The following is a 13385-nucleotide window of genomic DNA, read 5'->3' as shown; positions in this document are numbered from 1 at the left end:
TGGTAACTGTTAATGGATAATGTTGGAATTATGCAAAAATGTGAAACGATGAAGCCTGTATGGAATCATGTGCATTATAAGGCATTATCATAATGCAAGCTGCGCTGTGGGCTTAAAATGAACTATTTAAAACACGCCTATTTTGAGGTCATCTAGAGTGCACTACTGCATCAGACACAGAGACAAGTGTGCATTTCGTAGTCTTTTTATATTCACTTAAAATTCCTTTTGTTCTTTGGCACATAATTGCTGTATATATGAAATTAAAATAAAACATAAGTCGTTAAATAACGTGATATGAAATTTTAAGAGTACAATGATTGTTAATATCTCAGATTATTGATCCGATGATCCGCTTATGTAATGATAGCCACAGGCCTGTTTATTTAGTATTTTATTTACAGTGCAACGCTGTGATTTAAAACTATAATGCCAGACAGAAGATCACTTCCTTTTGAGTTAAGATTCTGAAGTGTTATGAAGGCTTGATTGTAAGCCACTGAGCTTAAGTCAGTCAAGTTGAAGTTCTGCAGCTGTGTTCATTCTGATCAGCTTTCTGTAGCCCACAGAAAGACACGCAAGTACAGAAGCCTCACAATGCCATTCAAAGCTGTCACTGAGTGTTATTTGAACAGGTAAAATCCCTCCCAATGTCGGGATCCATGTTGTTTTTACTGCAAGCCGCCTAAGCCAAGAGACGTGTGTGCATGTTTCAGCAGCCGCACACGCTGTAAGCCTGCACCGGGCTACGAGACTGATGAGAAGTGACAAGATAAGTCCCGGCTCAAGTGCAGGGGCCCGTCTCTTCTCTCCACAGGGGAGAAATGCACGCTTCTGTGCCGGGAAAATAAAGAGGAGAAGAAAAACATTGGGACAGGATAGGTTTGGATAGCCGTTGAGGGTTGCGAGGAAGGCAGCCTCCCCGAGAGCACGGATGCGTGCGAGAAGCCATCATTGGGAATATTTTAATCTCTGTTGCTGGTTTATGTAACAGTCACGTGACCATGTCAGTGACGTGACATCACAGCTTGCCCTACTCTTGTTTTCACTCAATCGTTCACGAATCTCTCTATATGCACAAAGGCAGTATAGTGAAGGCAAACGGAGACTGGACCACGGAGCTAATACCAGGTCTTGTGGTGGCGATGGTTCAGCTTTTACGACTGCTGGAGAAGATAAAGGGAGTGAAACAGTGGCCATGCCTCTTTGTGGATGTGCACGTGTGTGTTTTTGAGTCGTGTGAGGAATAGAGGAGCAAGTTCTGTGTTTGGAGGGCCGCTGATCGACATCAATGAGAGAAACGGTCCTCCCAGTTCACGGCCGAGACGAAATGGCCATGAAGCTTTTGTTCTGGGAATTAGAGCAGCATTTGAAAAGGTAAAGTGTGTTTTACACTACCATATATATATATATATATTAGATGTGAGACAAGGCAGTTTACACAGCATTTTCTATTCATATGCTTCCTGATTCTTCCTTGGAAGATATTTTAAACCAAGATGCAAATGCATTTGACATCATGAATGAAAAGTGTGGCATCTATTTGTTGGAGAGTCTCAGGAGGTCTTTGTTCCTCTGAGCATCATATGTGTGTCAGGTTAATCTGGTCATTTTAATGAGGAAATCATGTTCAGTCTGTTGATTTATGTGCAAAGAAGATAAATCGAGAGACTCAAAGTATATTGTGGTTTACAGAAGGAATGTTTTAGTGCAAAATAATATTTGGTGCATTGAAATGCTTTTAGATAGCAATGCATGTCAAACGTCTCCATTATTTTGTTATTTCCTGTCAGGTGTCATTTGATCTCTGTTGAAATTCATTTACATTTACACATATGGCAGAGGCTTTTATCCAAAGAAACTTGCATTGCATTTAACATTTAGTTTTTTTGTTAATGCATTCCCTGGGTATTGAACCCATGACTTGGGCGTTTCAAGAGCAATGATCTTCCGTTCGAGCTACAATCAAACTTTAAGTGGAAAGGGTGGATGGATGATTTGTTCTGTTGACCTTTTGAGCCAGATTTCTAGACAGAAGCTTCTTTATCAATGACAAACATGTTCTTCCTGTTCACTATGTTGAGTACACACTGTCCAGAGAACCTTCTACTGGTCCAATCTGGTGTTCATATAAATTGTGTCATAGCTGGAGTAATAGTGTGTGCCATGGCCTGTTTTTTAATTGTGACTGTTTCAATATTGAGATGGCGAACTGTGATCGCCACACAAAGATGTCAATAAGTAGGTGTCGTTTAGTTGAGCGCTCTGAATGGTGGTAGTGTGAGGTCAGGTCATGGACAGCAGAGGTATATTTGGACTTCATAATTGCTTAAATCCACTTCCAGTCAAAGAGCCTGGAACAGCTAACAGCGTCCTGAGCAGCTTAGTGTGGGGCTTCATTTGGTGTGCACTTCATTAGGATAAGTGATCTATTTTTACTGGATGCAAGCGTACACACTTGGTTTAAACATTACAGCAGTGTTAAATCCCACTGATGTTTTCTTTGTCATTAGTGGACAGGACTTATGCAATGTTTCAGAGGAACTGAGGATATCTGTTGTTATTTGGCGGGAAATGATCCTGTGAGCACAATGAAGCATTCCCCTGAGCTTACCGGTTGGGTGTTACGCCACCTTTATAATAGTTTACCCAAGTGGATGATAGGTACACACCTTTACAACAGAAATTTACCAACCTAACCACAATCATGACTCAAGATGACAGCGTGTTGAAACTGCAAAGCTGATGTAACTGTGGATTGTGAAATATCCACATCTTATATGCAAACTAAGGCATGTTGTTATTATTATTATTATTATTATTAGTTCACATCTTTTGTTGTCAGATATTTTTGTGTCATGACTGTTTATCAACTCAATGTTTCATGTCCATTTGTTTATATTTTTTATCTGAATATATCAGATATATTTTCATATATATATATATATATATATATATATATATATATATATATATATATATATATATATATATATTGAATATATTTTTGATTATATATATATAATCAAAAAAAGTATGTGGTTATTGTTGGAGATTTTTTAATGTTTCCACCTAGTCTCCATTATGCCTGTAAATACAACTTAGTCATGATATAACTGAAGTTGCGACAGATATATTCTTCTATATTGTGGCATACATCCAAGTGAAATGGATTATCGGAAAACACAATAAATGTAGGGCGGGACTGGGTTCTGTCCATCAGCTCTGCCTCCATTTAGTTTACAACTGAAGGCGAGCTTGCATTCGATAGTAAGAGAGGCGCGTTTAAGCGGACTAAATGATTGGAGAAGTCCAGCATAACGTCACGGGAGAGAAGTGTCATTTCACTGAAAGATTGACTAATGACATTTTGATTAAGAATTACAGGTCAAAACATGCATGAATTGTTCACAATAAGATTAATAGTGTGCATTTAGAAAATATAATTTTCATTTCATGCTTTGAAAGCTGTATATGTAGCTAAGTGGTACATAGTTGGAACATCATGCTTGTTACATTTAAAAAGGTTTAAAAAAATTGAGATATACAATAGTTTCATCATCATAGTGTGAGATGTATAACTGTCCTGTTGAATTAGTGCGTTTGGGTTTAGTTTGCTCATCTGTCTTCTGTCTCTTCTGCAACTGAATTGGCATCACACTGAGCTTTGCAAACCAAGCACATGTGCAGACGCAGATAATATGAAGCACGCTGATGTGTAGTTAAACACGTTAATTAAAGCTCACATGAGATTAGTTAGCTGCGTTTAAAGCATAGGGGACCGAGTTTGATCTAAACATGCTGTTGATGCTTTCTGCATTAAGACCTTGGAACAGGGCTTTGATTTTATACATGTCCACTGTAGTGGTGGACACACCAGGACATGAAGCATGTTTATCAGACATTTTGGGACATTCACAAGAAGTGAATAGGAAAATAAATTGTATATCAATATTCCTATGAAATATTAGATGTAATAAAAAAAAAAGAAGTGTAATAATTGGCCATTTTTATAATATGTTGACATAAGAACATTAATATGCAAATTAGATGCATTGTATTGAAGGGGACTTCCTATTTATGGCCATTTTACCCACATATTGCATAACAAGAAAGATGGTATATTAATTAATTCCGTTATATCTTTCATAACATAGTTGAGAATTATCTTTATACAAACTTTGTTTAAAAAAATTCCTGAAACCTAAAAATTGATTGGTGAATAAAAAAAAGTGTTTGCCTATACAACTGAGTCCTGGTGTCCACTACAGTGGATATAGTATAACGTGAATAAAATATCTTTAATAAAAAATAAATCCATTTGTTTCTAATGCTCTAAACAATGTAATTAACGTTACATGGGGGGGGGGGGGGGGGGAAATGCTAAATTCCAAAACTTTTTTCTGGTTGACGTTTTATCGTTCAAATGTTTCACGTTTCTTATTGGGAGTCCCTGGGACGGTTGAAGGTCCTGATGGGGCTCCAGAAACCCCTGCTTTAGGGATTCACTCCACTGCAGTTCCTCTGCTTGCCGACAAGTGGCAGCATGTAAACGCGGTGCTCAAAGCAGAGGCAATTGCCCTTCAAATATTGTTTTGCCCGTGTATTCAATTCAACTAAACAAACTGGAAAATATTTTTCAGAAATCAGTAACGTTATTTATAAAAAAAATATATATATAATAAAAAAACTTCTCCCCCAGAAGGGCCGTGCATATGACATAACATGGGGAAACATTATTTCTGCCTGCTTTCTGTGGTAAAATAGATGCTGAGTAATAGAAATGGGCTGATAAGAGCTGTTGGTGCCTTGAGACTTCTGGTGGAAATAACATCAACTCGCTCCAACCGGATTGTCGAATAAGGCAAGTCGCGTTTGAATAAATTATCCAGAGCGAGTCGGAAGAGCGCCAAACGGGGACGTCGCTGCATGGATTAGTCAAATTCCGCCCGCTCTCCGCCAATGGCGTGCTCAGCTGTGCTGGTGTAAAATATATTATGCAAATAGCCCAGGCTGCAGATATTCACCAGCGCAGAGATGAGCTGACCTTGGAGTTTCTTTGTGCTGCGGCACTGGATGTACGGTCTCTTGATAAAGCGAGCTTTTCTGCTGGGGAGTCACGGCATAATATCCCTGCAAACGCACACAAAGGATGTAATGCTCGAAAGGCTGTAGGAAGGACACGCGCTCGCTTCCCTGCCCGGTTTCATATGGACGCAATAGCATGAATTCTCCATGCTATTCCGTGGCGATGGATCTTGGTGTTTGTCAGCTTAGAAATTTCTCAATATCTTTTCTCTCGTCGTTGTTGGGGACAGAGACTTCGTCCGTCAAGCTCGACAATAGGTAAAATGTCAGACTTGATATGCTCGTAATAAAGGCTAAAGCTTGTGTCATGTATTTTGCAAAATTAGAGCGGTGGGAATGAAAATATACGCGGTGCTGTTTTGGAGAATTCGTCTCATTTATATCACAGCTGAGCGTTTTGATGGCTGGTTTTACTTGGGTCGGGTTAAAGCCTCAGCTGTAACGTTAAGCTGCTTGCCTGCTGTTTCACTCACAGTCCCTGAACGATGGTGCTGAGTTTAGAAGTGTATCTTTCTGAATAAGCGACGGAATACAGCAGCGCTTGACGTGTTCTAGAGGTTTCCACAGAAAACATAGTAGTATGTGTAATATTACATAACCTTGAAGCGATGATTTTCGTAATTTTGTGTGTTTAGGGTAATGCTGTTTTGCTGTTGCCATAGTTTCTCGTGTAATTAAGCAGTGAAGTGACTATTCTCTCTCTTTTCCCCCCACAGCTCATCGGGTGCCAGTGTTGTGGCCATAGACAACAAAATTGAACAAGCGATGGTAAGTCATCTTGCTTTTCTCATCATGAATAGTGCATATTTAAACAGATATATTGTTTACATGCTTTAAGCAGTCTATCGAGTTGCATCAGTGCCGGGGAATGAATTATGTAATCATTATCAAATTATTGTTGTTCTGTAATTGCTACGGCGTCGATTCTGACGTTTCATTGTTTTGAACATGGTAAGCTTTCGCTCTAGACTAGTCCAGGTTTAGTTTGAACTGAAAAGCTGGTAAGAAAACGAGTGAAGTGTTTGTTTGCTGACTTGCCTGGGGTTTTGCCTGCGTGCTCACGCGATCTGTGCGCCTTGTTACTGTTGCTAGGCAAACCCCTAAGCTTTTACACCTAGATAAAAATATCTCGGCTTCTGATTGGCCTGACGCGGTGTGGGACGGCCATTTTGTCGGTTTGGTGACGCAGAGCAGCGGCATAAAGGGAGGGGAGGGACTGTGGGTGTCGAGCAGAAGCAGGTTAAAGGGATAGTTCACCCGAAAATGAAAATTCTGTCATTTACTCGCCCTCATATTGCTCCTCCAAACCTGTATGAGTTTCTTTCTTTGCTTGAACGTGAAGGATGTTTTGAAGAATGATGGTAATCAGACAGTCGACGGTAGCCATTGACTTAAAATGTATGAAAAAAAGAAGAAAAACTATAGAAGTCAATTGCTACCATCAAATGACTGGTTTACCATCATTCTTCAAAATATCTTCTTTTGTGTTCAACCGAAGAAAGAAAACTCGTATCGTAACAGGTTTGGAGCAACATAAGGGCGAGTAAATGATTTTCAAGACTTTATTCCAAACCTTCATAACCGTGAACACGACAACTCAGAGGAGATTTGTGTTTCCACATAACAATATGATACATGTAATAAAATGAAGATGTTTTTGAACGTGTGTGTGAATGAACACATCTTTCTTTTTGTTTATTCAAACCAAAACATCTATGAAAATAACGCTTTGCTGTCCACTTTCAGGATCTTGTGAAGAGTCACTTGATGTATGCTGTCCGTGAGGAGGTGGAGGTGTTGAAAGAACAGATTAAAGAACTGATTGAGAGAAATTCTCAACTGGAACAAGAAAACAACCTGCTGAAGAACCTGGCCAGCCCAGAGCAGCTCGCACAGTTCCAGGCGCAAGTTCAGACCGGCTCGCCCCCGTCGTCGTCGTCCTCCTCCACGCAAGGAGCGCAGCAGCCGCCCGCCCCGTCGGCCCAGCTGGCAGCACAAAACTCGGGACCTTCGGCATAGCACAGGATGAAAGTTCCTGTTGAGGGCGACTGAGTGGTTCGAACCGTAAAGGAAACGGACTGAAGCTTATGAACAAACATGCCTCGCTCACATGTTAGACTGATGAAATTTGCACACCTTTCAAAACTTGACAAATGTCGAACTGAGGCGATTTATACACCGGTGACAATCCAGTTGGCTGAGGTTGGGACGTTGACAAAATCCACAGAATGTGATTGTCAGGTGGAAGAAAAACAATCGGAGTGGACACGATATAAAGAATCACTGTGCCTGTGTCTAAAGTCATGTTGGTTTTCAGTCATGTCTCCCTTACCTTTTGTAGTGTAAATGCTGACGGCGGTCTTTTTAGACCGCGAGCTTCTAGTAAAGCAAGCACTTTTCTGGTGACGAATGTGATGAAACGTTGAAGATCTGCCAATCTGTGCCCCAGCTGGCATGGGGAAGGCAGACGCATCGATGACGTTCATAGTTGCATTGGGGTAATCATGATACTCTTTTGAATGAAGAAAACAAGGAGGCATGATGCTTAAAATCTGCATTCGTTCTCTGCGCAGTGAATGACGGATGAGACGCAAGCTGAATATTCGAGGTGGACAGGCTGTATATTATTGTATGATTAGTGTAAGTATTTTGTAAAATAGCGATATCATGTGAAGCGGTTAAAGAGACACTATATAGGTTGTACATATTTAAAGGGTAGCGAGGTAGTTGGAGGAGACAACATCCTTTTTTTTTTTTTTTTATGCTGTTAAGCAGGATCAGTCTTACTATATTTATCTGACAAATGGACAAAAAAACCCCTACTCATCTAACACCCGCTGTACACTACTTTGTTCACTTGAGATGATTTTGAAGTATTACAACCATGTGATTTCTGTTTTCAGTTTGGACAGTGAAGTATTCTGGATCAATCTATTAACTTACAGTTACTCTTGACTATCATATAGCTGACATGGATTTGCATTGTGTACACAACTTGTATGCTTATGTTCTGTGCATGTTCTCAAACCAGGAGATAAGTTGTAAAATACTGTAATTGCACTTGCCAGTTGCACTTAACAACTCTCAATAAAGTCATGTTTGTGAGAAAAATCCTTGAGATGCTTTAGCTTGTGTGGCATGCCAGGTGCATTCATTTAACCAGACTTCTGAATAAACTAGACATGCTTGCCAGGGTTTATCATAGCACAGGGATGTGGCGAGTGTTTATATCATTGCTGTTTTTTTCAGTTCAAATGTTAGTTGGCCAAAAAGCTGTAGTCAAGTTAAAATCATTGTTTCTTGAAGACCTGATGAAACAGAAGTATAGACAGATAATTTTTAAGTGTAATATTATTGTAAAAGGAAAGTGTAAATCTAATGTCGTTTTCACTGGAAAATCGAGTTATATTTCAATTTTAAAATTGTGAGATAAAAAAAAAAAGGTATAAAATAAAACATGCATAGATTATAATCGTTCACAATAAGATCAATAACATGCGTTTAGAAAATGTTAATTTTCATTTCTTAGTACATTTCAAATTGCATTATTTTGTTGGCCTTCATAGTAGCCTAGTGCATAATGTAATATTTTAACTGTACCATGAATAATGGCTATATTATAGATAGGAATTTAACAAGTATCTTATCTAAATAAGTCCCTCTTTATGATGGTTGAAAAATTTAAATGATTGAATTGATAATTCCTCTTCAGTTGATCCATGTTTTCTTAGGGACTAGATGGTAAAACTCAAAAAATAAGGATCTAGAGTCAAGGTGACAAACTTAAAGGGATAGTTCATCTAGAGATGAGCATTCTATCATTTACTCTCCCTCAAGTTGTTCTAAACCTTTATGAGTTTCTTTCTTCTGTTGAACACAAAGGAAGATATTATGAAGAATGTTTGTAACCAGAAAGTTGACGGTAGCCATTGACTTACATTGTATTTTTTCCTACTATGGAGGTAAATGGGTGCCATCAACTCTGACAACCAACAGAAGAAAGAAACTCATACAGGTTTGGAACAATATGAGAGTGAGTAAATGATTTTTGACCGAGACAGAATTTTCCTTTTTGGGCGAACTATCCCTTTCATAAAGATCTCTGATCCAGTGGAGTTGCCTGCACCTTAGCGTGCTGTCTGCTGTCTGCTAATTTTACATGACAAATCACAATCTACTGTCATGTAACATTCATGAATGTTTACATAAAAAAAAAAAAAGATAAAATAACATTTAAATGACATTGAACTGCTTTTAAAAAAGCGAAATGTTAATGAGGCATTATCCAAATGTGTTTGACGTTTATTTGAAAAAGGCTCACGCAAACACAGTTAAATAGAGAAATAGATCATGGCAATCATCAATCACAAATAAATATGATAAAAATAATAAGATGTCAACAACAAAAATGGTTCTGTAGAAAAGCATGTGTTCCCTTCATCCAGGGACACTGTAAACATGTGTGACAATGTCATGTAGTTTTGTACACTAGATCCAGCTCAGCATACAAGACTTCAACCTTCCAGTCTTCCTTCAGATTGTGTCCAATCACACGAAGAATCTCATTCAGGTGTACGGCAGGGTGTGTGAACGGCACCGGGACTCACATTCCCATTCGGATACTTTGAATTATCTGAAAAATTGCTGAAAACAAGAAAGAAAAATGACAGAATCAGTTTATTATTACACAAACAGGAATAGCAATCAGCACATTTAATCAAAAAAAACTTTAATATTACCTGACCCACAGACAACAAATACAAAGAGTGCCAGAAGCCATGGCCCCACCGGATATTTCTCCTCCTGCGGTCGCTGAAACAGTGAAAGTTGAAATGTTTCATAAATAAAAAATATATATTTCATAAACAAAACAAAGCTGTGGTATCTGTTTACACGTGACACACATGTCTGCATAATGTCACAGTAACAAAAAGAAAACAAACACCTGAAGACTTGTTCATTTGTCCATACACACAAAATTATGTTTGTGCATCAAGATGTTTTGTTTGCATCATGATATACCAAAAAGCCATTTGATCTAATACAGCCATTTATCTTTATATACAGGGGTTGGAGAATGAAACTGAAACACCTGGTTTTAGGCCACAATAATGTATTAGTATGGTGTAGGGCCTCCTTTTGGGGCCAATACAGCATCAATTCGTCTTGAGAATGACAGATTCAAGTCCTTCACAGTGGCCAGGGGGATTTTGAGCCGTTCCTCTTCCAGAACAGTGGCCAGGCCCATATGTGATGCTAGTGGAGGAAAACGTTTTCAGACTCGCTCCTCCAAAATATCCCAAAGTGGCTAAAAAATATTTAGATCTGGTGACTGTGCAGGCCATGGGAGATGTTCAACTTCACTTTCATGTTCATCAAAGCATTCTGTCACATGCTGTGTGTATTGGTGCTTTATCATGCTGATACATGGCAACCCCGCACAATGTTTGAAACATTAGGTGCACATTATCCTCCACAATGGTTCGATAGTCCTTGGCAGTGAAGGACTACGCGTCCATCAAGCACAGAAGGGAATGCCATGATATTGCAGCCCAAACCATCACTGATCCACCCTGTGCTTCACTCTGGGCAGCAACAGTCCAGGTGTTGAGCCTCTCTGGATCTTCTCCACACAGTAACACACGGATGTGGGAAAGACAGTGAAGGTGGACTCATCAGAGAACAATACATGTTTCTGTCCACAGCCCAAGATCTGCACTGTTGGCAGCATTGAAACCGACATTTGGCACTAGAACGAGTGACCAAAGGTTTGGCTATAGCAGCCCGACCTTGAACATTGACTCTGTGGAGCTCCAGATGAACAGTTTTGGCGGAAACATGAGAGTCGAGGTGCACATCTGTGGACAGCTGTGGATTTATGTTTTTTTGGATACGGGTTAGTACCTGGACATCTCTTTCAGACAGCTTCCTCTTGAGTCGACAGCTACTCCGGTTGGATGTGGTTCGTCCTGTATGTTGGTATGCCGACTTAACCCTGGATCCCACAGCTCTTGATAAACCACAAAGAGTTGCTGTCCTGGTCACAGATGAGCCAGCGAGACGAGCACCAACACATTTATCCTCTTTTGAACTCTGATATGTCTCCCATTATGTTGTGTGGATTGCAATATTTTATGTTCAGCTGTGCTATTGCTCTGCTCATTCAATCTTCACACTCCGCTCTTACTGATGGAATGTAAAATCAGTGAAGATTGTATATAGTCGTGAAACCTCCAAACACTATATTGGCCAGTGTTTCAGTTTCACTGATAAACCCCAATATATATATATATATGCATATAGGAACACAGAATTCATAGTCAAAGTTTGTTCATAGTCAAAATTATGTCAAAGTGCCCGTCTCTGCGAGTATCCTTGTAAACACAGTCACTCGTAAACGGATCCACATAAGACATGTTGGATGTTAATAATCACTATCATATTCCTGTCATAATGGCCGAAATACTCATTAACATACTTCATTATATGAATCTTCATCAAGCATTAACCCATGCCACATTCTCACAGTAAATACAACTACAGCTTGCCATACAGGGCAAAATGATTTCAGTGATGCCTATGACAGATGTAGTGACCCGGTTAAACTGCACCTTTACAAGGGAGGGTCACCAATGGTCAGATTAGTTACGTGCATCTGTCATCAGTTTGTACAACTGTAGCCATGGCAACAACACAGGCGTCAACGTTAACTAAATCTGGTTTGCATCATATAGTGACTCAATAAAGCTTATTGAGCAGATTGTGATTATGTAAAACAATAGCACGTTTACACTGCATGCGAATTAAGCCTAATTTCAGATGATCCCCGATACTAAAAAATAATTACTAGGTGAAGAATTAGACTTGCACTCGCCTCATGTGATGTTTGAACAAAACCATCGATAAAACTGATAACGGCTTCGAAATGAGTCATTATAACCCCAAATCATGCACATTAAAAACGAAATCCATACATAAATGACACGAGCATCATTCGTTTACGTGTATACAGACGACAAACGACCGTCTTACCAGGGTCTTCGCCACGTTCCCCCTCTGAGTGATGTTTTTGCTGTGCTTCTCGTTTGCCATACGGATTCTTTGTTTTGCTACCATCTTCCGAGCCAGCGTATATGTATAAATTAAACGCTACAGTAAATCAAATATATTGCTTTATCTGAGGTGATGCTTCAGTCCCCTTCCCTGCACCTGCTCCCCTAAACCGATTTATGCGGGACGGAAGTGCGCCTCCATGTAGACTAATAACGTCTAGAGGGACGCGCTCGCGCTTTAGCCCAGCTCCATTGAACTGCACACATTTCTGCTTTTTTTTCACAAGTTAACTTAAAACCTTGATTTGTCACACTCTAAAGGTTAATTTGATGATAATTATGAATTATAATAATTAATAATAACAATAATAAATATGAGAACTAAATAAACATGTTATTCCCTTCTGGGAAATCCAGCTGAAACTGATATTTGTTTTGGAACATGGTAGTTCCACCTAGCTGTTTATTAGCTGTTCCAAGCTGGTCATTAGCTGTTCACTGGCTGGTCCTAGTTATTAGCAGCCCAAGCTGGTCATTAGCTGGTCATAAACTGGTCACTGGCCGATCCTAGTTATTAGCAGCCCAAGCTGGTCATTAGCTGGTCACTAGATGGACCATGCTGGTCATAGTCCAAAATGATTATTAGCAGGTCTAAGATGATCACTAGGTGGACCAAGCTGGTCAATGCTTAGGATGGTCACTAGCTGGTCCAAAATGGTTATAGCTGTTTTTAGGATGGTCATTAGCTGGTCCAAGATGGTCACAGCTGAACTAAGCTGGTTATTAGCAGGTCCAGGACGGCCACTAGCTGGATCAAGCTGGTTAATGCTTATCTAGGATGGTCACTAGCTGGTCTACAATGGTTTTAGCTGTTTTTAGGATGGCCATAGCTAGTCCAGGTTGGATGTTGGCCTGTTGTTATTGTGGATTGAAGCTGTATATTCTCTGTTCTAAGCATGTCGTTAAAAAATAAAATAAAAATGTATTAGTATTTTTATTTGAATTTTACAAAAAAGCTAAAGAAAACAAGATACAGTTAGAAAATATATACAAATCAATGAATGATAATATCAACAATAACAACAACAATATAAATAATTATTAATAATTATTAATATCATCAACCATAAATAATAATGATACAAAAAGGGGGAAAAGAAAAAGAAAAGAACATAAGTTTGCTGTTTTACCAGATACTACGTTTCAAAAAAAAAGAAAAAGAAAATTCTTTATCTGGCATAACAA

At 39.2% G+C, this 13385-nt stretch overlaps 2 protein-coding genes across 4 annotated transcripts in view; one reads left to right on the top strand and one right to left on the bottom strand.

The window, feature by feature from the left end:
* tsc22d1 (TSC22 domain family, member 1) overlaps nucleotides 1-8201 on the top strand; it is a 49810-nt gene extending 41609 nt beyond the window's left edge. The window contains exons 1-3 of one of the 3 annotated variants that reach the window (XM_082175040.1): nucleotides 326-1377; nucleotides 5805-5856; nucleotides 6835-8201. In XM_082175040.1, coding sequence (XP_082031166.1) covers nucleotides 1292-1377; nucleotides 5805-5856; nucleotides 6835-7107 — 411 coding nt within the window. In that variant the 5' untranslated portion in view covers nucleotides 326-1291 and the 3' untranslated portion in view covers nucleotides 7108-8201. Of the gene's footprint in view, nucleotides 1-325; nucleotides 1378-4951; nucleotides 5347-5804; nucleotides 5857-6834 lie in introns of those variants that run through there. The other 2 variants (XM_082175039.1, XM_082175038.1) reach the window with 2 other exon arrangements.
* An 893-nt stretch (nucleotides 8202-9094) lies between these two features.
* serp2 (stress-associated endoplasmic reticulum protein family member 2) lies at nucleotides 9095-12392 on the bottom strand. Its single transcript, XM_082175087.1, has 3 exons — nucleotides 12121-12392; nucleotides 9828-9900; nucleotides 9095-9732 (listed from the first exon to the last, which is right to left on the bottom strand). Exons 1-3 carry the CDS (start codon nucleotides 12202-12204, stop codon nucleotides 9692-9694), a joined length of 198 nt encoding a protein of 65 aa, XP_082031213.1. The 5' UTR covers nucleotides 12205-12392; the 3' UTR covers nucleotides 9095-9691.
* Nucleotides 12393-13385: the final 993 nt, after the last annotated feature.

The sequence above is a fragment of the Leuciscus leuciscus genome, assembly GCF_965113295.1.
Source record: "Leuciscus leuciscus genome assembly, chromosome: 7".
NCBI lineage: Eukaryota > Metazoa > Chordata > Actinopteri > Cypriniformes > Leuciscidae > Leuciscus > Leuciscus leuciscus.
This window is presented reverse-complemented; position numbering and strand designations above follow the sequence as displayed.

Excerpts from the sequence above, each read along its gene's own strand:
- serp2 (XM_082175087.1), bottom strand. The coding sequence starts at position 12,204 with ATGGTAGCAAAACAAAGAATCCGTATGGCAAACGAGAAGCACAGCAAA. Across the intron at positions 9,901-12,120 it reads GGAACGTGGCGAAGACCCTG|CGACCGCAGGAGGAGAAATA; the intron begins GTAAGACGGTCG and ends TCACTGTTTCAG. Across the intron at positions 9,733-9,827 it reads ATTTGTTGTCTGTGGGTCAG|CAATTTTTCAGATAATTCAA; the intron begins GTAATATTAAAG and ends TCTTGTTTTCAG.